General features: G+C 42.9%; 1 protein-coding gene and 1 pseudogene across 8 annotated transcripts in view; one reads left to right on the plus strand and one right to left on the minus strand.

The window, feature by feature from the left end:
• Nucleotides 1–6,853: 6,853 nt before the first annotated feature.
• LOC109683793 (large ribosomal subunit protein eL14 pseudogene) lies at nucleotides 6,854–7,491 on the minus strand (annotated as a pseudogene).
• Nucleotides 7,492–22,393: 14,902 nt separating this feature from the next.
• The window catches only part of Alg8 (ALG8 alpha-1,3-glucosyltransferase), a 28,921-nt gene continuing 27,704 nt past the window's right edge, over nucleotides 22,394–23,610 (plus strand). For 5 of the 8 annotated variants that reach the window (XM_020159830.2, XM_074082306.1, XM_074082298.1 and 2 more), the window contains exon 1: nucleotides 22,394–22,545. In XM_020159830.2, coding sequence (XP_020015419.1) covers nucleotides 22,451–22,545 — 95 coding nt within the window. In that variant the 5' untranslated portion in view covers nucleotides 22,394–22,450. Of the gene's footprint in view, nucleotides 22,546–23,048; nucleotides 23,188–23,610 lie in introns of those variants that run through there. The other 3 variants (XM_074082275.1, XM_074082288.1, XM_074082294.1) reach the window with 3 other exon arrangements.

Below are 23,610 nucleotides of genomic sequence, written 5' to 3' on the forward strand. Positions count from 1 at the left end.
GAAGAGGCACCTAGGCTCTCCGCAGCATTTTCATCTCTCCCCATTATTACCTGAGAGGAAATGTTTTCCTCCTCCCCTGCTGGTACTGAGACTTGAATTCATGGTCTACACCTTGAGCCACTCACCAGCTCTTCTTTGAGATTTTTTTTTTTTTTTTGATAGGGTCTTGTGAACTATTTGCCTGGGCTGGTTTCAAACCCCGATCCTCCTGATCTTTGCCTCCTGAGTAGCTAGAATTGCAGGTGTGAGACACTGATGTCCAGCAATGGGTTTCACTAGCAACCTCAAACTGGCAATCTACCTGTCTCAGCCTCCTGCATATGCAGGTATTTTTGTCCCCGTCTCACACACGGAATCATTGACACTGAGTGACACAGTGCTGCTTGCTAAGGTTGCATGGCAAAGCCAGGGTCTGGACCTGCTCTGTTTGCTCAAAGTCAGTTCTCTTTCCTCTCTGCCTTTGATGGTGAGTCACAAGTCTTCTTCTAGCACAACATTCTCAGATTCTAAGCCAAAAAATAGCCAATGAATATCACATTCTGGTAGTTCCCGGTAGGGTCTCTTCGGTTAAAGCAACCAACATGAGAGAACCTCTTCTGCTCAGGGATGGGGGCTGAGAGGCTCAGCTTCTCTCTGGCTTCTCGTCTAAGGAGGACGGGGGGCACCATGCCTCAGGGGAGTGAGCCTCCCCCTCACAAAAGCTTTCCCTCCACACTCACAGGAGGGCGAGTAGCGTGACCTGACATCTGAGTGAGTCCACACAGGAAGTGAGCCTAATACCCAAATTAAGTTCCTTCTGAACTTACTATCTTTACCTCAAAGATGGGAAAAATAGCCAGGGCCACGAATCAGCCATATGCAAGGCAAGGAGAGAAGCCCTCAGGAGATACCAACCCCATGGATCCCAGACTCCCAGCCTCCAGAACTGTGAGAAAGGAAATTTCGTTACTTAAACCAGCCAGTCTGGGGTACTTTGTTACAAAAGCCCTGAAAAATAATACAGTGAAGCAGCTGAAGCACAGGAGTACAACAGCTAGAAAGAGGAGGGTCTTGCAACCTGGCTGTCAAGGCCACAAACCGTGCTCAGGTCCTGGGACAAAAGGAACTCATTTAGCAGTGAGGCAAAACAAGGGGAGATGTGTCTGGGGCTTGTTTACATATTTAATCCTCTAAGGCCTATAAAATTCATCATGATTTTTTGATTTGCTTTGCAGAAAATCAGAAAATACTTCCTCTCCAAAAGCTCTACAATTTTAAGAAAGAAGAAGGAGGACCATTCAGTGAACTGTGTCCAAGTTGATTTGGTGCCCTGCTGGCCAGAGGCCCGGCTTGAATTTAGAGTGTTTTGTTCTCCTGTCTTTAAGGACTGGGTCAGCAAAATATATCCCAGGATAGTTTGCTTGTTTTTGTCTGTTGCCTCATGACTTCCAGACAAGATTGCCAAAACTCACTCTCCCACCAGCACTCTCAAAGAAGTACACTCTGAGATGAAATGTAAGTCACAATTAAGAAAGGTTCAAGGATACATGAAGGTTTTTCCAAATGTTCCATGCCCAGACGGGGTAGTGTGAGATTGCAGAATTGGAAGTCAGGAATCCTGGGTTCTGGCCTTGGCTCTTTCCTTCACTCACTGTGTGATGTGGACAGGACCTCTGCCTCTCTGGACTTATCTCCTTGTGTGTGAAGAAGTGGGATCAGTTATCATTCACAAACATGAATGAAGGGCCTTCCACAGATAGGCACTTGCTGAAGCTTGCTTATACCAAGGTGTATCTGTGTCAGGATAACTCCTAGTTCAGGCTTGGGAGCAACTAGCAAAGGAAACAAGGCAGAGAGTGGGGGCAACCTCCCTTCCCTGGCTGGAGAGGTGGGTGGGCCAGGGAGACAACACCAGGACTGGACTTTAAAGGGCAAGTGGAGTTTGCTAGAGTCAAGAATTGGGGAATGTCTTTCCAGAGCAAGGCAAAGTCTGCAACAGAGTGTCCGGAAAAGAGTGCTGGGGATGGGTAAGAGTCTAGGCACACTGCTTGTCTTCTAGTCCTGGCTCTACCACTTTCTGGCTAGTTATTTTACCTCTCTGAGCCTGATTACCTCATCAGAAAAATGGAGATAATAAGTGCACTTACCTGATCAAGCTCTGAGTGGAGTAGATGAATGAAGGGTGGTGCCTATTACACACGTAATGAAGGATTATTACTAACATTACTGTTCTTCTATGAAGTTAGTCTAGGCTCAAGACTAGCTAGAGCCGCACCAACAGAGTGGGCTTAAATAGTATTCTGCAAGCTGGGGCTATAGCCCCATGGTAGAGTCTGTGCTAAGCATGTGAGAGGCTCCGGGTTTGATCCCCAGAATTCCCCCCACCCTGAATATGTTGCACTTGAACCAGATTATAAAGAGTTTTGTACATGATGTTGGTTTAACTCAATCACTGCTATCTGGCACTGGGGACACAATGCTAAATTAGAGCCATCCCCAGCCTCCAAGTAATTTTTAGGGTTGCCAAGCATTGTTGATGGAGGAAAGGCAGCAAAGGTGGGATGGAGTGGAACCAATCCTACAAGTGTGTACCTTTCATCATCATGCAGTGATTGCATAATAGAGAGGGGGTTCCCCAATGGAGCCTATATCCAAATGTGGACAGGTAACCCCCTGCTCCCCATAATTCCAGCACAGCATAGCTGTGACCAGACCCAGACAGTCAACAGTGCTTTCCCTAGGGATCAGGGATGGCCAAATGGAAAGAAATATTAACAGCAACATGAAGCCAGGTGTGGTGATACACATCTGTAATCCCAGCACTTGGGAGGCCGAAGCAGGAAGATCTCGAGTTTGACACCAACCTGGGCCATGTAGCAAGACTCTGTCTCAAAAAAAAAAAAAAATTCATGAGCTAGAACATCTTCACAAGGGAAAATCTAGCCCTCTTCAGCCTAGAGAACCCTGTGGAAAGACTCCCTGCCCACCCCATGCTATGTGCATATCAGAAGCCATATTCCATTCTCACTCAGTCCCAACTCCGGAAAGAGATACAGGGGTAAAGCTAGTCTTTCTCTGACCTGTCTCAGGTAGCTTTCATGCTGATGTTCTGTCTTGTACTCAACTGTTCTCTCGCAGTTGTCACCTCCTTAAAGAGAGACTTGTCCCTCCACAAGGATGAGAACTTACCCTCTGGCTTCAGATATGCAGACCCTTAGGATAATAGAAAATAAAAAGATAAAATGATTTGTAGCAGAGGCTCCTACAAACCATTTTTCCTTACTTCTTTCAGTAATAACTCACAAATTTTAACCAAGTACTTGTCTACTCCCCCAAAAAAACATTTTTCCCTGTCCCCTGGCAGGTTGGTATGGCTATGACTGAAAAAGTGGCATAGGTAGTTTTTGGGACACATTCTTACTGCGAGAAAGTGTAGCCCTTTTCATCCCTTCCTTCCTTCTGCTGGCTGGAATGGCAGATGTGTGGCGGGAGCAGCTACCAGGGACCATTATATGAGGGCTACATGGTGCACTACAATAGAAGAAGATCCTAGGTCACTGAAATGGAGTGCTGAACCAACAGCTACCTCTTACTTCCTTCTGAGAGAGAATAAATGTCAGTTTGGGCTGCTAAAATAAAAATACCATAGACTAGGAGACTTAAGAAACACACATTTCTTTCTCGCAGTTCTGGAGACACGAAAGTCCAAGATCAAGTGTATGGTGAGGACCCACTTCTGTTTGCAGACAATACTAATCCCCTAACCCCATCGTGTGGGCTCCATTCTCATAACCTAATTACCTCTCAAAGGGTCCATCTCCAATTGTTATCACTTTTGGGATTAAGGTCTAAGACATGAATCTGGGGGTGGTTTATAGATTCATGGTAATGAAGAGCAGGAGGTTGGACCCTGGGAGAAGACTGTGTTGTATTGTGATGGAAGATTGGGAGAGAGGGTATTTGAGACAGAGACAGATCAAATATACCCAGTGAGCAAAGTGTCCAGAGCTTGCTCCTGTAGTACCAATATGTATGATGAGCCCAGTACAATATATGGTACTTCCTCATGCTATCCTTGACCCCATGGGGGAAAGTCTTCTCAAAAGGGGCTCTTAGTGAGGGAAAATATTTCCATTGCACAGAAGCTCATGCCATACACTACAATTTAATGGTAAATTCCAGCGCCATTATAGGTGCCATTCAAGCTAGGACTACTGGGTTGAAGGACTGCTGCCTGCCTGTACTTCCATCTGCTTTCCACATTGGCCTACCTCTAAGGCTACGGCATTATCTGCTGATGAGGCCTGGGAAGGTATAAGAGAATCCATGCACATTAATTTCATTCATTCCCTTTATTCATTCCAATATGCCAAATCTTCCCAAGTCTTCAAGATCTAGCTTCTCCTCCAGGCACTGCTTCCCTTAGTTCCCTCCCTGTGCCCCATCATTATTATTATTAATAATAATATTAATAACAACAATACATTAAGCCATTACAAAGAGCCAGGCTCCATGCTGCTATTTACAAACATAACCATTACATTGATTGTCACAACACAATGACCTTCTGAAATGAGCGTTGTTATCAGTGTCCTGTGGATGAGGAAGCAGGCAGAGAGAGGTGAAGCAGCATGCCCAAGGTCAGAGAGCTGGTGAGTGAGTGTGTCAGGGTTCGAGTCCAGGTGCAGCCACATACCACTGCCCTGCATTTCCCATGGGAAGTGGACATTTGTTTCTTGGTGGGACCATTTCCCAGATCCACTCTGGTTCTGGTGCCCTAGGGCTCTGGGATCACTGGAGGGAATGGTAAAGAGGCACAGGACCTTCTCACTGGCTCTCCAAGAAGTACCACCAAGGCCTCTGGTGCTGAGTTCTTTTCTAAAAGCAAGCCTTTCCCCCAACTCAAACCTTGATGCATCTTTAGAATTCCTGGACTCAGCTTCTGAGTATCGATTGTTTGCAGGAGCAAGTCAGCAATTTGTGGCTTCCCGACAATGGATCCGTGTTCTATTATAAGACTTGGCTTGTTTGCATTTCCATCATCAAGCAGGGCACTGGCCTGGGTCTGGTTTACCCTTTTACATGGTGACCTGAAGCTATTCTGATAGAGTCCTGGTCAGGTCTCGTGCCCCAGTCTCTCAGAGTGAGGACCATAGGACAGAGCAGAAGGACCAGTTCTGCTATGAAAGACAAAACTGTAGTTCTTGCCCAAAGAAAAGAGCCTTAGGATGCTTGATTTTTAGTGCACACTTTGGTAGTTTAAAGTGTTGCGGCAATGCAGTCAGAGGAGAAACCAAGCAACACTCGGAGGAGTGGAGAACTCAGATTTTAATTTTACACTAGCGGGCCCAGACATATACCCGTGTCTGAGCCCTGAACAAAGGATTCACAGGACATTTAAAAGGCAGTGCAGGGTATCAGGTTACAAGGAATGTGCTCTCCCATAAAGTAGGGCTAGTAGTGGGTTAGAGACCTAAGGTTTAGATAAGAACAGCAGGGGAGGCCTGCTTTGGAAAGTTTATTTACAAGTGGAGACAAAGGAAGGCAGGAATGGGTGCTTATCTCTGCATGGTGCCTTTCATCTCGGTCCCAAACTTTTGCATGGCTCTAATGGGCAATTCCTCACAGCTCTGTCCAAGGTTACAGCTTTTAATTGACAGTTTACCATGTTTTACAACCCTGTTTCAAGGCTATCTTCCTCTTCAAATGAAAACAGTAGATTTAAATCCAAAATGGCAGTGCGATGGGGTGGGGTGGGGTGAGTGGCCCAATGCAATCTCTTTGAAAAACAAATTGGTTCTATTTATTGACTTTTCAAATATGCAGCCGTTTAGTACAGTAAACCATGCCGTTTAGTTCTACAAATTTAGCTTACGGATATGCCCACGCACTGTGCAAAGATGTATGTTCAAAGATGTTTGCTCTTTTATTATTTATAATAGCAAAAAATGTTAGTAATCTAGATGATCATCAGTCTGAAACTTATTCAATAGATTATTGCTTAATACATAGTAGAACCCTATACAGTCGTTTAAGAAAAGAAATAGATTTGTTTGTGCTGAAGTGGAATGCTCTCCAAGACACATCTGCTGTTAACTTTAAGAAGGCAAGAGATGCTAGGGATGTAGCTCAGTGATAAAGCCCTTGCCTCACGCCCATGAAGACCTGGGTTCAATTCCCCAACACTGCAAAGTAAATTAATTTAATTTAATTTAATTTAAAAAGCAAGGTACAGGGGCTTAAAAGCAGAGAATAAAAGGGGTGTGTGTGTTAGAAAACTATCAACAATGATTATTTCTCAGGAAGGTCTGAACAAAGAAAGAGACTAACTTTTCCTTAATATTAGTTTGAACCAGTTTGGCTTATTGCACTAAATAACCAGAAGTGGTGGTACACACCCGGAGCGACTGGGGAGGCTGAGGAAGGACGATCACTTGAGCCCATGAGTTTGGGACCAGCTTAGGCAACATAGAGAGACCCCATCTCTTAAAATAAATGAATAAATAAGTTCCTGTAATCCTAGCACTCAGGAGGCTGAGGTAGGAGGATTGAGAATTCGAGGCCAGTGGGTTCCATGCCAACCAGGGCTAGAAATTGAGACCCTGTCTCAAAATACAAAAAATCCAAACAATAACAACAAAAGTGATGGCTAATTTTCTATACCAACTTGACTAGGCTACAGTAGTTTAGTCTAAACACTAATTTAGGTGTTGCTGCAAAGGTATTTTATTCTCTCTCTCTCTCTCTCTCTCTCTCATTCTCTCTCAGTTCTGGAGATCAAAACCAGGGTCTCACACATGCTAGCCCTATATTTATCTTTTTTTTTTTTCCCAACATGTCAAAAGGAATCTTTATTCCTTTTTAGAGCAGATTCTTATGCTTTCTCGCCAGATGCCTTTGAAGTAGCTGCTTTCTGGGCTGGAGCCTTCTGGCCCTTCTGAGCTTTTGGAGACAGCGCTGCCTTCTGGCCTGTGGCTTTCTGGCCAGGAGCCTCTGGGCCAGGGCCTTCTTGCCTCCATCAGTACTTTTTTGCTGGACCTTTAGCTTTAGCCACCGCTGCAGCCGCTATTGCTGCCTTAGCAACAGGTGCTTTTTTGGGAGAAGCTTTCAGGAGAGCTGCTCTTGGAAGTTTCTTAACTTCATTCTTGATTATTCTAGTCCTCATTTTCTTTGCTTTCATGATTGAAAACGATCAAAATCTGTCATCTTTGCTTTCCTTTCTCTGGCTTCAATCTTCTTGGCCCATCTTGTGACCACCCATTTTGTACTGATATCTGCCTTCTCCCAGGCCTGTCGAACACTTCTGGCGGACACTGTGTGGAAATTTGAGGATGAAATCGGTGAGCTGCATGCATTTGAAAGGCATGGCCTGTCTCCTTACCTGAGTGCAAGGCCCATCAACCAAAGCCCTGTTCTGATCAATGACATTACAATCATGACCAGTTTTCCGGCACCAGGCCCAAAGGAGACGTAGACCACCCAGCCATTCTCCACGAAGCACCTGAACACCATGATGGCGGCATTAAGGCAAGAAGGCTATATTTATCTTTTGAGCACATATCTATTCTAGATCAGGTTCTGCAGTGAATACTAGAGAAAGCACAATTTAAAAACATGACCGTCTACATTTCCTTCTGTCTCCACTGGAAGGGCCAAACAGCTTCAGGAGCAGGGAGGTAGGATGGTGAGAGTAAATGACAGCACCAAATCTAGAGTTTGAACCTAGTTTCCCAGGAAAGTGTACCATACTATCTTCCAGTGATTGGTACATAGGACATGGAACCTCACAAACCTGAGTTTAAATATCCTAATATGGTCATAGGTAAGTTGTTATATCTCTCTAAAACCGAGATTTCCTCCCATGTTCATGACAGCATTATTCACAATATCCGAGATATGGAATCAGCCTAGGCATTCATCAAGCGGATGGATGATGGATAAAAAAAAATGTGGTACACAACATACACATAAGGAAACACTATTCAACCTTTAAAAAGAAGGAAATTCTGAAGCTGGGTGTAATTCTAATCATAGCAGGAAATATAAAATAAGAAGATCATAGTCCAGGCTAGGTTGGGCAAAAAGCAAGACACAAACTCCAAAATACACAGAGCCAAAAAGGTTAGAAGCATGGTTCAAGAGGTAGAGCACATGCCTAACAAGAGTGAAGCCCTGAGTTCAAACCCCAGTACTGCCAATAAATAAATAAATAAATAAATAAAAACGCAGGAAATTCGGTCACTATGACAATGTGGATGAACTTGGAAGACATTCTGCTAAGGAAAATAAGTCAGGCACGGAAATATAAATACTGCATGGTCTCACTCATTTATGGAATATTAAAAAAAAAAAAAAAAAAAGCAAAATCACCAAGGCAGAAAATAGAAAGGTGGGTATCAAGGGCTGGGGGAAAGGCATTGGGTAGGAAGAGGGAGATACTGGTCAAAGTTTCAGTTAGAAAAATAAGTATTGAAGATGTATTGTACAGCATGGTAACTGTAAATAATATATTGCATATTTGAAGTCTATTAAGAGATTAGGCTTTAAATGTTTTTCCAGCAAACATTTGAGAGCTAGGGATGTGGCTCAGTGGCAGAGCCCTTGCCTCGCTTGCTCAAAGTCCTGAGTTTGATCCCCAGAACTGGAAAAAACATCATTTATTATAGATATGTTAATTACATTGATTTAGTCACTTCACAATGTGTTTGTGTGTCAAAATATCACACTGTACCCTATAAATATATACAACTAATTGTTAATTAAAAGATGTAAAGCCAGAGAGCAACCCCCTGGGGGCTGAACTTAGGGCCTCACATTTTTTAGGTTTGCTAAGCAGGCGCTTTACCCTTTGAGCCACTCTGACAGCCCTGTTTTGTCTCAGATTTCTCTGTGATAGGGTCTTCTGAACTATTTGCCCAGGTTGGCTTCAAATTATGATCCCCCGATCTCTGCTTCTTGATTAGCTAGGATTATAGGTGTGAGCCACCAGCACCTGGCTTAAAAAAATCATGTTTCAATAACAATAGATAAAACAGGAAAAAAAAACCTGTAATTTTCTTCACATACTTAAAACCACTTGAATTGTATACTTCAAGAGGGAGAATTATATGTAATGTGAGTTATATCTAAATAAAGTTGTTTCAGAAAGAAGAATGGAAATGTTTTGTTTTGTTTTGTTTTATAGGATTCATTTTTCAATACTAAAGTTTGAACTCAATGCTTCATGCTTGCCAGGCAGGCACTCTACTACTTGTGCCATGCCTCTACCTCAAGTATGGAAATGATTGAAAAAAAAAAAAAAAAAAGAGGGAAAAAAATCCCGTGTGGGAAAAAATGGCTGTGCTTAGCTAATCACCACACACACACACTACACATATCCAGAGATAGTGGCACAGTTGCTATGTATCTACTCAAGGACAACTAGTTATGTAACTAGCTCACATGCAGAGTAAATGCAATAACTTGACAAAATGCTACTTTTGTCTATATCTGTATAAAAACTGCTATGCAGAGTAGGCTGGGGCAGCACCAGCAGATGCTAAAGCATGTCAGACCTCCCTAAGTCTCCTGAATCTTCTTCAGACTGCCCAGATCACGGATCCATCTGCTTGGTGCAAAGCATTTGACCTACACCCTGCAATATCCCTTATCTAGAAACTGGGCATAAAATTGATATTTACCTCATTAGATTGTTGAGAGAATTAAATGAGTTGATGTATAGGAAGCATTTAGCACTGTACAGGGTAAGTCCTATGAAAATGTTTCTAAGATGGTGTTTTCCAGAAAAGTTGAGTGCCTCAGATATGATATGAAAAGAGAAAGCTAAACAGAGACATAGAAGAATTATATATTGGGTGTGGAAAACAGAAAAGAGAGAGCAGAGTTAAGTAACAGAGCAGCAGTTGGGGATTCTGAGGAAATATGAAACTTGTGAAAGTTTTGGGGTTTTTTTGAACTCAGGGCCTTATGCTTGCTAGGCAGGTGCTTTTACTGCTTGAGCCACTCCACAAGCCCCTGGTGAGAAATTCTGAGTGGGAGAGTTGGACAATTAATACTAGCAACAACAGTAAGAACTAACAGTTATATAGTGTCTGCTATGTGCTTAATCTTAGTTTTCCATATAATAACTAAATTCACAAAACAATACTAAATTTTTCTTCACTTTATAAAGAAACTGAATCACAGAGAGGATAAACCACTTACCCAACTACTGCTAGACTCAAGATCCAAAACCCCAGAGTCTGAGTCCCAAGTCTTTGTTTTAATCCTTATGCTATACTGTGGAGGGAAATTGAAGGGAGTCAAAAAAAATTCAGAATTCAAGGGAATCACCCAGAAAGGGACCAAGATTTCTGCAGCAGAAAATCTGTTGAACATGTGCTGCTTCTGCTGTTTGCACATGGTTTTCATCACCACCAGAACTTCATATAATAGAAATTTTTCAATGACGGATTTAAATAGTGGATACCACATGATAAAAGGACGCCTAGCCCAAGTTCATTTCACAGTGGTTCCAGATGTTCCCAAACCCACCCTGCAGTTAATCTCCCAGTTTCTGGGAGTAGCACTATGGTAAGCTGATTCCAGAATCCTCCCCTTGGTTTCCTGACCTGAGAGGTAAGAACCTTTACTGTAGAAAGAACTTGAGTGGAAGCACTTGACATTGTCTAGCTGCTCTGCAGTTCTAATCAAGCTAAGATGGTAAATTAGAAGCAGTACCACATCCCAGAGGGATAGCAGAGATAAACAACATCAAAAAGATTCAGAGGAGGCAAGTCTGTTCATTCCTATCTTATATCCATTCCAATCACCTCTCTGGCCATTGCAAAAAACAAAAACAAAACAAAACAAAAATGAACAGTCAGGCAAATGATGGTAAACTCTCATAAACTTAACCAAGTTGTAACTTTAATTGTAGCCACCATATTGAATGTGATATCTTTGCTATAATACATCTTCTAGCACTTGAAATGTGACAGAAGTGCTGTAAATCTCCATTAGTAAAAAGGAAAAAAAAAACCAGCTCACTTTTCTTTGGAAAGGATAATAGTTCACATTCATTGCCCCAAGGCTATGCTAACTCTAGCTCTGTAGCAGAGCAGTCTACAGGGGAACTGATCAACTTCTCACTCCAGAAAACATCAACATCGGTGCCCTAGAATGAGATACGGTGCTAGTAGTCCTGGTAAGCAAGGAAGACAAAGTACTTAAAGATGCCTCAATAGCACCTAAGTGCCCCAGAGGGTGAGAGGAAAAACCCCAGGAAGGTTCAGGGGCTTGCCATGTTGAAGAAGTTTCTAGGGCTCAGCAGTCTAGGGTACAGAACATCCCCTTCATGGTAAAGGACAATTTTGTACTTGCACTCTTATGGATTTTGGAGGCCACATATATTAGACAACAAGTGCTCCTCTAATCCATTTATCTGATGACCTGCCAGTTCCATCTGCAGTGCAAGTTACCTTGATGTCCAGGCATATGACCCAGATCAGTAGTAGGGCAAAAGGATGCAGTGTAGGAGAGTTGCACTCTTAGGGTTCTGGAGCAAGACCATGCCTTCTGGACATTATTTGAAAAACAAATCCCCACTTACTTTTTTTTACGGTAGTGGGGTTTGCACAATCACTGCCTCGTGCTTGCTAGGAGCTCTACCACTTAAACCACACCGCCATCCCTGAAAAACAGATCCTGGAATACTACAGGGTCCTGGTAGAAAGTAGTTGCTTGACCATGGGATACCAAGTGTGGTAGGCTAAAACTCTGAAAGATATCCATGTCCTAAATCTCCTAATCTCTGTGAATGTTACTTTATGTGGCAAAAAAAAAGAGTTTACAGATATGATGGGAAGATTCTCCTAGGTTATTCACAGGAGTCCTCAATGCGATCGCATGTATCCTTATGAAAGAGAAGCAGAGTGAGACTTGACTTGTACAGAAGAGAGGAAGGCAAAATGACCATAGGAGCAGAAGCTGGAGTGATGCTGCCACAAGTCAAGGAACCCTGGCAGCCACCAGAAGCTAGAAGAGCAGAGACAGATTCTCCCTGTGAACCTTCGGGGAAGTACAGCTCTCCTGACACCTTAATTTCAGCCCCGTGATCTGGATTTTGAACTTTTGCTCTTCAGAACTATGAAAGAATAAATGTGCATTGTTTTCAGCTCCAAATTTCTGGTAACTTGTCACAGCAATCGAACATATCAATTTGCTATGCCACCATGAGTGAGGTTTTGTTCTTTTTTCTAAATTGGCATTTCCTATTTATTCTCTCTTTAATATCATATGAAAGTAGAAAATGAAGTAGAGTAGGACATTAAAAAAAAAAAAAGACATATAGATCAGTTGCCTCCAAAGCAGGAAAGCAAAATACTCGTTATACTTAGGAAAGAAAAGATTTTCCAAACGTTCAAATCACAAACATTGATCTGCTGCTTTCTGTTAAGTATTATCAGTGATCTTTATTATCCCCAACCATAATGTTCAAATTTAAGGTTTTGAGATGTTCCACAAAAGAGGGGCTGGAGATGTGGCTCAAGTGGTAGAGTGCCTGCCGAACAAGTGTGAGGCCCTGAGTTCAAAATCCCAGTGTCACCAGAATAATAAGAATGAGCTATTTCACAGAAGAGTGTTATTATATATGTTAGACAACCAGGTATTTGCCAGGCCAAACAAGTAAGCAAGCAAACCCTAGTTGCTTATTCTGTTGTGTGTGAGTAAAGTGGGAGAGTTTATTGAGCTAGAAAAGTATAAAGCAGGAGAGTAGAGCCCCCAGAGTTGGTGGGGAGGGTCCAAAGAGATCATTCTAATTCTCAACTAGGGAACCCTCCATCATACTTCTTTAAAAAAGTGATCTCAGTAGGAACGTCATAAGCACAGGAATAGCAGAGAATGTTATTACAGGTGGATTGGCCATGGACTTGTAACACTTATATTTTTACTGTTTATATACTTCATAATAAAACAAGGACAGTAATAACTTAAAAAGCTCATGATGGCACATTCATATGTGCCTGAATGATGGCACATATATTACCATGTAATAATATTTTAAAAAGTGTAGAAAAGGTTTGATATATTTGCAGTACCATTTTTAAATACCTAAAAGTTGTATATATTTATCATGTATAACACTTTTAAAATGTGTATACACTGTAGAATGGCTCAATTAAGTTAATATATGTATTTCCTCAGATATTTATTTTTTCGTGGTGAGAATACTTAAAACCTGCTTCCTTACCAATTTTCTAAATATGATATATTATTGTAACTATAGATACCATGCTGTATAACAGACCCCCAGAACTTATTCATACTAACTGAAACTTTGTTATGTTTTTACTAATAGCTCTCCATCTTCTGGTAACCACCATTCTATTCCATTTCTATGAGTTCACATTTTTTAGATTCCACACTTAAATTAGATCATGTGTATTTATCTTTCTGTACCTGGCTTATTACCCAGAAAATAATGTATTCCAGGCTCAACCATTCTGTTGGAAAAACAAAACAAAACAAAACATGGTTTACTTCTTTCTTAGGACTGAACAGTACTCCATTAACATTATTTTGTCTAGATTCAATCATATGTTTTCTGGAACTAGTAATATCGGGGGTTGAGGGCAGCTTACTATAAGACATGTATTGGAAATCCTTAAATTAAGCAATTGTTTCTTATAATCTGTATCATTTTCTTAGTTGCTGTGTTCATCCGGTGACTTTCTTACATATTCTCTACTTCAATTCCTTTTCAGTAATTTCAGGGATGGGGATGGTATATTGGAGCGCCACAGTCTTTCCTGGTTCTTTGTTTGTTTTCAAATAAATGCAAGAAATCTTTAGGATTCTGGAATTGGTTCATCAGTTCATGAAATTTATCTTGGGCACCTCGCAAGTCCATTTTATTAACTGCTATGAGTGCAGGTTTTGTCTGAAGCGCCCCTTTGTAGAACTCCAACTCTTTTGTGAGCAGTATTATGGTTTCAAAGGCAATTCTGTGTTGAGTTCAGGAAGAAAGCTGAAATCTGGAAATTTTGTTGCTGAAATACCAGTCCCTTTGCCCAATGTCAACTCACAAATAATGAACGCAGGGTTTTAAGGAAAAGAAAATAAGGTTTATTATTCATCAGGTGAAGAGGAAGACAGGGAAAGTCAACCTCTCAATGCACTTCTGAGAGAAAATGTTCACTTTTTTAACGGGAGCTTTTTAAATTGGAGTATGTGACAAAAATGCATGTCCCACGATAGGTGCTGGCCTTGGTTCTCAGGTGCCCTAGCACCATATCTCAGAAGCTGTAGTCTTGGTTGACAGGTTTACTCCTTCTTAGTGGTCAGAGAGAGAGAAGTGGGAGAAGACTGCCTGGTTTAATTGGAGAGTAAAGGGTGTTAACCTTGGGCTCTCCAGCATGTAGACAAAAGCGGGGGGGGGGGGGGGGGGGGATGTCAGTTTGATTGACAAGCCCAGTAAACTGGCCAGCATGCAAAGTGACCTGCTTGCAGTTCCACAGCAAGTTAGCACAGGTCTAAGACTAGATTACGACTAGACCTTTAGTCAGCCTCTCTCTTGTCATAATCGAAGATCCCTGGGAAGCATCAGATCAATTAATGTCATATTATGTTTGTTTGCAGCACTGGGGATCCCACATGGGGCCTCAGGCATGCTAGGCAAACACTGTACCATTGAGCTACACCCCTTTTTTTGTCTCTTGCTAGATAGCCCAGGCTAAACTTCAACTGACTATGTAGCCAAGGTTGGCACTGAACTCACAATCCTCCTGCCCTGTCCTCCCAAGTTCTGGGATTACAGGTGTGTAGCATCACACCCAGCTCCCATTTTTTAAATCAGTTCTTTTAATCTGTCATTCTCATCATCATCAGTTCATTGACTGAACAAATGTTACTGACAGCTACTATATTCCAAGCTCTGTGCAAGAAGCTGAGGCAACCAAAATGAACCAGATAAGATCTGGTTCAGACCCATGATCTTAGGGACTGAGTGGTTGTGTTTTCCCCCACCCCCATCCAGATGTTGAAATCCTAACCCTCAATGTGGTGGCATCAGCAGGCAGAATCTTTGCGTGGTCATGAGGATGAGGTCCTTGTAAATGGGATTACAGCCCTTATCAAAGGGACCTCAGAGAGCTCTCTCCCTCTCCACTGTGAAGGTACAACAGTAAGTTGGCAGTGTGGAATCTGGAAGAAGGCCCTTTTGAGACCCTCTTCCTGATATCCAGCTTTTAAACCTCTCAATGTCTGTTGTTTCTAAACCACCCAATCCATGGTAATTTGTTATGACAGCTCTAAGACCTGCTCATGAACACACAGTTAGAGTAAAGATGGGGAAAACTATCATCCTGACTGCTGGCCCCGGAATTCCTCTTTGGAAAGGAACTGTTTCTGTGGAGAAAGCTACCTTAATAAGCAGAAAGTGCTCTGGAACTACTTTACATGAACAAAGCTGTGGAATTGAGTGAGGGGAGACCAGAGAAATGGTGAGACTGTTAGTGCATGAGCAAAGGGTGAAAGAAGGACACTATGTGGCCAAGTAGCTGAAGAGGCACCAGGAGGCAGGCTGACTCCTAGAGACTTGAAAGGACTCACTCTATGACCTTGGCTCTCTGTAAAGTCTCACAAATACTGCGTATGAACAGATTTTGCCTGGAATGTAGTGAAGTAGCAGAATGCGCCCTCTGGATCAGAGATAAAAACATAGGCCCCAAGTGAGGGAGTAGTGAGTCAGGAGATAAAGTAAAATGTAAGCTGCTGAGAATTTGCAGAAAAATTTAACAGGGCTTTGGCTTTTGTCAGTCATAAAATTAGTAGTAAATGGTTGGGTGGAGGTCAGTATTACCTAGATCTAAAGAGTCTTGCAGGGCCTAGCTGCCATCGGGGTTACAATGACAAGAGCTGTTGGTCAATTTATTTCCATAGATCCTTTGGGCTTGGCCTTGAAAGAATTGTGGGAACTTGTCATAGGATAGAGGAGGAGGACAGGCTTATGCAGAGGCATCCATGCACATAGAACACAGTGTGTTCAGAGAAGAGAGAGAAGTGCCACGCGGCTAGGACAAAAGCTTAGTGGGAGGAACTGAGATGAGAGGAAGCTGGAGAAGCAAGTGGCAGCCATGTCATAGAGGCCTCAAAGATAGCTTCAGTTTTTCCCTGTAGACAACGTGCAGCTAGTAGAAAAGCAGGAGAAAGACTCATCCTGTAGAAACTGACTCTGGGCGGATGCAGCAGTGCCCTCGGGCTTGATTCTTCCCTCCCCTGTTCCCCTTTATGCCTTGTACACATCTCTAACTGCTGCATTCATCACGTTCTATCAGCAGTTGATGGTGGTATGTGCTTTGGAGACGAGCTCCAGGAAGGCCATACCGGTATCAGGAAAATGTAATGTATTTGACAGTCCTGAATTCAAATCTTACTTTCTTAACTTACTGAGTGTCCTTGAGCAAGTTTTTTTTTAACCTCTCTAAGCCTCAGCTTTCTCATCTGCAAAGTGGAGAAAATCACTGTACCTAAATCAAAGAAGAGTTGTGAAAATAAAAGCTAAAGAAGTACTCAGTATAGTGCCAGGCAAGGTAGCTCCTGTTCTACATATCTTGAGAGCTCTATTGGAACACAGAAGGGGAAATCATCGCTGGCAGGGAGGAAAATAAGACAGGATAAACAGAGGACCTTCCCACTTTAAGAGTCTGTTTTGTTTTGTTTTCACCTAGTTACAATCATACTTCTGATATGTCAAGAATGCAGCTGAGACATCTGTGCTAGTTCTAATAGGTCAACAAATTCTTTGCTATTCCTGCCTTCAAGAGGTGGAGTCTTGTTGCCCTCCCCTTGACTGTGGGCTGGACTTAGTAAGTAGCTTCTAACAAATGAAGCAGAAGTGATGGTGGGCTCCTTCAGACACTAGATCATGAAAAACAATGCAGCTTGCTCCTTGCTCACTCTTGGATCCCATGGCCAGCTGCCATGTCCTGAGGATATTCAGCAGCCCAGGAAAAGCCCATGTGAATGGGAACTGAGGGATTAATCATAATTGTAGGTTCAGATTCTAAAAAATATAAAAATTAAAAATAAAATCATTAGCCGGGGGTGGTGGTAACACATCTGTAATCCCAACATTCCTGCTAAGACAGGAGGGTCATGAGATCGAGGCCAACCTGGACTACTTAGTGAGTTCTAGACCAACCTGGGCTGACACAGTGAGACCCTGTCTCAAAATAAGAATATATTAAATAAGTCAGTAAATAAATAAATAGAAGCAAGGTGCCCAGAACCCGCAGAACTGCTGCAGTCTGTGAGATCATCAAAATCCAGATGCCCTTCTTTTGAGGGAGAAGCTCTTCAGTGATGAGGAGCACTTTCCAGTCATGAGCCATGGCCAGGAACTGGAGCAGAATGGATCAATTTCTTGAAAGGAAAGAGGACATCACATGGTTTATGAAACACTTCACCAAATTGTTCCATCTGCTTAGACATCCCACTTTGATGACACTTTGAAACTGACATTGGCCCTATCTGGCATATCTCCCCAATTCTATTCATTCTGAGTAGTGTACTGTGAAGGGAAAAGTGGGGACTTGGGAGTAGGAGAGCTTGGGGTTGGAAGCCTGTTTCAACAGATATTGAGTGACTATGTTATGCCAGCTGCTGGACCTGCTGCCACCACTACAGTAGTAAATAAAAACAAAGTCCCCGTTCTCAAGGAGTAAGCATTAGTGAGGGAACTAGATAATCACACAAACAAATGTGAAACTACACTCAGCTGGCAGGTGTACAGGGAAGGACAAGGGGAGGTCAGGAAGTTTCTGGGGGGAAGAGGTACTTGATCTGAAAGCTAAAAGATAGAGCTAATTTGCCTAAGGTGTGAAGGAAGAACATTCCAGATGTGTAAAGGTGCAGTGACAGGAGGGAATGGGCTTGTACCAGAGGGTGAAAGCAGGTCAGTGTAGCTAGAGTAGTGAAGAGGACAGGGTGAATGTGAGAGAGATCCAGGAGGCCAGCTAGACAGGACTCGGCAACAGCAGTTAAAGTGCTTCCAGCAGGAAGAACAGACAACCTGACCAACAGTGGCTTAAACACTTCATTGTGACATGTCTCCTCACATGGTAAATCTGGAAGTAGAAGGGATTAGCTCAGCAGCACAGGCACAGCAAGAGGCACTATTTCCTCACAAAGGAGTCCAGTTTCATGCCTCATGTTTTAGTCTAAAGTAGGAAGAATAAAGGACAAAATGCATGACAACTGTCTCTTTTTTGTTACTTACAACTCACAAAATAAAATTCTAGGTTATTGGTGGACAACATTGTCTTACACATACGTGAAACAGGCCAAAAATAAATAGCAACTTCACAGATTAAAAAAACAAAAATTTTTAGTCCTTTTCTTGGGGTTGGGGGCACGACTGGGGTTTAATTTTTTTTATTTATTATTTATTTATTTGGCAGGACAAGGGTCTGAACTCACACTCAGTAGGCAGGTGTTCTACCACTTGAGCCATACCTCCAGTCTATTTTGCTCTGGTTATTTTGGAGATGGAGTCTTGCAAACTTTTTGCCCAGGCTGGCCTAAAACTTTCAATCCCCTGCCTTATTCTCATGAGTGTTGGGATCAGAAAGTGACATTATAACTGGCTATCTTTAGTCTTTTTAACCATCTCATATAAATAAACTACTTATAAAACAGATAAGTACATATGCCCAAAAAGTTACTGGATTTTTTTTTTTTTTTTTGCTTTTTGCATAAGGGTTTTGTTGTGGTGGTGGTTTTCTCTTTTTTCTCCTCTGAGATTATAATGAACATGGTTACATCAGAAGTCAAATAAGAATTACAACAAAAAAATTCTCCAAAGATGGCCAGGCGCTGGTGACTCACGCCTATAATCTTAGCTACACAGGAGGCAGAGATCAAGAGGATAGTGGTTCGAAGCCAGCCTGGACAAATAGTTTGTGAGACCCTATCTTGGAAAAAAACCTTCACAAAATAGGGCCGGTGGAGTGGCTCAAGGTGTAAGCCCTGAGTTCAAACTCCAGTACCACAAAACAAAACAAAAAAGAATTCTTTAAAGATGGTTTGGTCATCTGATTTGATTAAAAATGGCTGACTGGCCAGATACTGGTGGCTCACCCCATAATCCTAGCAACTTGGGAGGTTGAGATCAGGAGGTCCAAGGTCAGCCTTGTCAAATAGTTTATGAGACCCTATCTCTAAAATAATCAGAGCAAAATGGAATGGCGGTGTGGCTCAAGTGGTAGAACACCGGCTTTGTAACCAGGAACCCCTGAGTTCAAACCCCAGTCCCACAAAAAAAGACTCACTCCAAACAATAGGTATAAAAATATAAAATGTAAACAAAAAATATAAATAAATAAATTGTCCTCTTAAAAACACTTTTCAGAAAAAAAGCAGGGCCTTGGAGGTTTTGGTTCTTTCCCCATCCCCCCCAGGTTGGAAATTCACATTAAAGTTTGGCTGGGTGGTGGAGAGCTCATGTTGTCTGCAGGATTTGCTGCCCATGGTAGGCAAGCGGGCCTCTCCATCCAAGGAGACTGTGTTTGAATTCTGAGGTGAGAAGTAGAGGCTGAATAGGTCACAGTGCCCCTCCCCACTTGAGTTCAGCTTTTCTTTTTTTGCTGTCTAGCTATCCTCATTGGTCTTCTGCTTCTCATCATCCTCACATCTTCTGCCACCATTTGCCATAACTACTCAGCCTGCTCATTCCTCTCCATCTTCTTCCTCTCCTCTTTCTTCCTCTACCTCCTTCTGCTCCCCATTTTCCTTATTAGTGTTCCCATTAGCAGGGTGTCCTTTCTATTCTCTGCCTCCTCCACAACTTCCATCTTCTAAGTCCTTGGTGGTGAACTCCATGCTGGTGCCCAGGGCCTCATCTGACATGGCAGAATATACCAGGGATCCCATGCAATGGATTTAAAAGAAAGTGAGAGATCAGGGACTCTGGTGATAAAGTTGCCTACAGTTTGCCATGGCAGAGGGGTTATGGAAATTCAGGAGCTGGATCCAGGAACAATGCAAAGATGGCTTTTCAGAGCAGCCAGTCATAACAACAGTTTGTTTAATCAGAAAAGGAAAAGCTTGCCAAGAAACTCCCTTGCAGATTTCTGCTTAAGTTTTACTATACTCACTGTCATCAGGCAATTCCTAGCTGCCAGGGAAGCTAGAAAATCAACTTTTCTAGACTCATTAAAAGAAATGGAAGCAGGAGAAAGAGGTTGGGAATAAGGGTTGGGTTAGTCAATTCACAATGAGTAGTAGCAAGGTACAGCAGTACCTACCTGTAGTCCCAGCTACCCAGGAATCTGAGGAAGGAGGATTGCTTGAGTGCAGGAATTTGAAAATCAACGTGACATATTGAGTATCACAATCAGCAGGTGCAGGGAGGAGGCAAACTGGGTGGTTGGTATCATTTTCTGAGTAGATGATACTGAAAGATCATGAGTTTGGTTTTAGATATATTGAGTTTGAGGCATGTGGTAAACTGAATAAAGGCCTCCAAACACATCCACATTCTAATCCCCAAAACCTATGAGTGTCACTTTATAAGCCAAAGGGACTTTGCACATGTGATTAAATTAAGGATCTTGAGGTAGAGATTACTCTGTATTATACGGTAGACCCTAAATGTCCCAAGTGTCCTCATTAGAGGGAAGCAAAGGGAGATTTGATTAGAGAAAAGTGAGATTGTACCAGGTGTCAGTTACTCAAACCTGTTCTCAGGAGGCAGAGATCAGGAGGATCACTGTTCAAAGCCAGCCTGGGCAAATAGCTTGAGAGACTCTAACTCGAAAATACCCACCACAAAAAAGGGGTGATGGAGAGGCTCAAGTGGTAGAGTGCCTGCCTAGCAAGCATGAGGTCTTGAGTTCGAACTCTAGTACCACCAAAAAAAGTTAGATTGTGTGGACAGAAAAAAGATGTTGGATTTTTGTGAGGGAGGGGTTACAGAATGCAGGCAAACCAGGTGTTGGTAGCTCACACCTGTAATCCTTGCTACTCAGGAGGATCTCGGTTTGAAGCCAGCCCAGGCAAATAGTTCGAGAAACCCAATCTTGAAAAAACCCATCACAAAAAAGAGCTAATGGAGTGGCTCAAGGTGTAGGCCCTGAGTTCAAACCTAGTACTGGAAAAAACAAATGCAGACAAGTTCTAATAGCCAAAAAAGATAAGATGGATTCTCCCCTCAGCCTCCAAAAGGAACCAACCCTAATGATACCCTGACTTTACCCAAGGTAGACTTTCTCTTAGTTCCACAGAACTAAGAGAATAAATTTGTGATGTCTTAAGCTACTGGCTTTGTAATAATTTGTTACAGCAGCAATAGGAAACTAATGCAAAGTGTTTATAGGCAAACCCCTGTAATTCCAGCACTTGTAAAGTTGAGGCAGGAACATTGCAAATTCCAGACCAGTCTGGGCTACATAGTGAGTTCCAGGCCAGTCTAGATTACCTATAGAGACCCTGTCTCAAAAAGATCTTAAATTAATAATAACAACAATAATTTTTAAAGGTAAGAGGCTGAAGATGTAGCTCAGTGGTAGTGTGCTTAACTAGCAGGCATGATGCCCTGGGCTCAATTGCCAGCACTGCAAAAATAAATAAATATGGAGCTGGCTGAGTGGTTCATGTGGTAAAGTGCCTGCCTAGCTAGCGTGAGGCTCTGAGTTCAAACCCCAGTACTGCCAAAAAACAAAACAAAAAACCAAAAGCAAATAAGAAAAACTTTTAAAAGCACCTACGAGATGTCAGGCAGGCAGTTGGAGATAAGGGTTTGGATATAAGACAAGAAGGGTAGGCTTGAGATACAAGTTTGAGCATCATATTTACGTGGGTGGCAGATGAAGCTGTGGGGGGTGCATAAACTCATAATAACATCTACTTGCTGTGCATCTTTCAGCAAGGTTTTTGACTTATCTGAAACAATTCCAAACACTTATATTTTTGATGATATGGGCGTTTGAACTCAGGACTTCAAGCTTGCTAGGCAGGTGCTCCATCACTTGAAACACGCCTCCAGTCTCTGAGCGCTTAATCTGTTGTGGCATTAGGCAAGCAATTTGCATGCATTCTCTTAATTCTCACAACCACCTCATGAGGTAAAATTCATTTCTAACCCCTACTTGCAAAAAAGGAAGCTGAGGTTTAATTTGTCCAAGACCACCCGATGCACAGCAGAGACAAGACTAATTCCATTGCTTGTGCCTCCACCCTTGCATCAGCAGCCCCGACGCCATCTCTATTAGTTCAGTGCTTCCAGGAACAGAGGAACGGCCCCAATCGCGCAGGGGACAAGCGGTGGGGAGACCGCTACAGGATGTTTAAAAGCCTTGCGCTCCCGCCTCCTGCCCGCTGGGCGGCCTGGCGCATGCGCGCACCCCCTGGGCACCGCCTCGAAGGTCCTTCCGCGCATGCGCGGGAGCCCGGATGTGGATCATCTTGGTTCAAAGTGAGCGGGGCTGCGGTAATGGCGGTGCTCGGAGGTGCAGCTGGTAGTGGCCATTGGTTTTCAGCTTTGGCGCTCGGGGTGACCCTCCTCAAATGCCTTCTCATTCCCACCTAGTAAGGATCTGTACGCCCATGGGCTGGGCGGGAAGGCCAGGGCAGACATCCCTGGTGTGAGGAGGAAAGGGAACGTAGTCGTGTGGCCACTACAGCCCCTTTGCTAAGCTTCCCACTGCGCGGGTTGTTACTTGACTGACAACTAGAACGTAACCCTGACTGTCCAGGTGGAGTCCTGATGCTGTTTGGCTCGGGGAAAGCCATTTTCAAAGTTTCTGTGCCTCAGAGTCCTTATTTTGGACCCTCACTTAGACCATTCATGCAGTCAGCGCTACGGGCTACCTGTGGCGCCAGGCTCTGTCCGCAAACCTGAGGATGGCGTGGTCAGCGAGACGTTTGTGGACCTTGTCTTCCGTGGGGTTGGTGACAGCAGGCAAACAAACGCGAAAGTTTCAGATTGTGATAAGATGTGTAAAGAAAATAGTGACTACGTGGCAGGGCTTTAGTCGTTTGTAGGAGGTGATGTTTGAGTTAAAGTCCAAAGTATGAAAAAGAATGTTTTGTAAAAAGCAGGTCAGGCATAGGAAAGAGTAAGCGCAAAAGGACTGTGGTAGAAAGATCTCAGCGCGTTCCACTTCGAGGTTGTGTGAAAAATGGGTGCAGGGCCAAAACTGAAAGCGTGGAAACCAGAACACCCAGGTAGTGGTGTGTGTACAGTGGGTACTCGGTGTTAATATTAATGTGAGCTTCTGCCTTCCCTTCGTGCCTCCTACCTCACCACCCCATTCTTCTCCCTTCCTTGCAGATCCTCCCGCCTCCTGGTTTAGGGTTTGGTTTATTGGTATTCTTTGATTTAAGCCCTTGATGATTTGTTGGGTAGATGGTTTTTGGATATGGGGGAGCCATACGTATAGAATGTATGTCCATGCTGTTGTGTGTGTGTAATTCTATGAACATTGTAACGTGTAGGTTCAGCAAAGTAATTTACAGAGACTTCGGGGGGGAAAAGGGGATTGGTCAGCAAAAAAGCATAACTGAAAACAAAATCTTTCCATTTTAAAAACAAATTGGAAAGATCTTTCTAAAATATAAGACATTTCCTTTCACATCAGAATGAAAGGGATT

This window comes from Castor canadensis, chromosome 1, assembly GCF_047511655.1.
Source record: "Castor canadensis chromosome 1, mCasCan1.hap1v2, whole genome shotgun sequence".
In the NCBI taxonomy this organism is placed as follows: domain Eukaryota; kingdom Metazoa; phylum Chordata; class Mammalia; order Rodentia; family Castoridae; genus Castor; species Castor canadensis.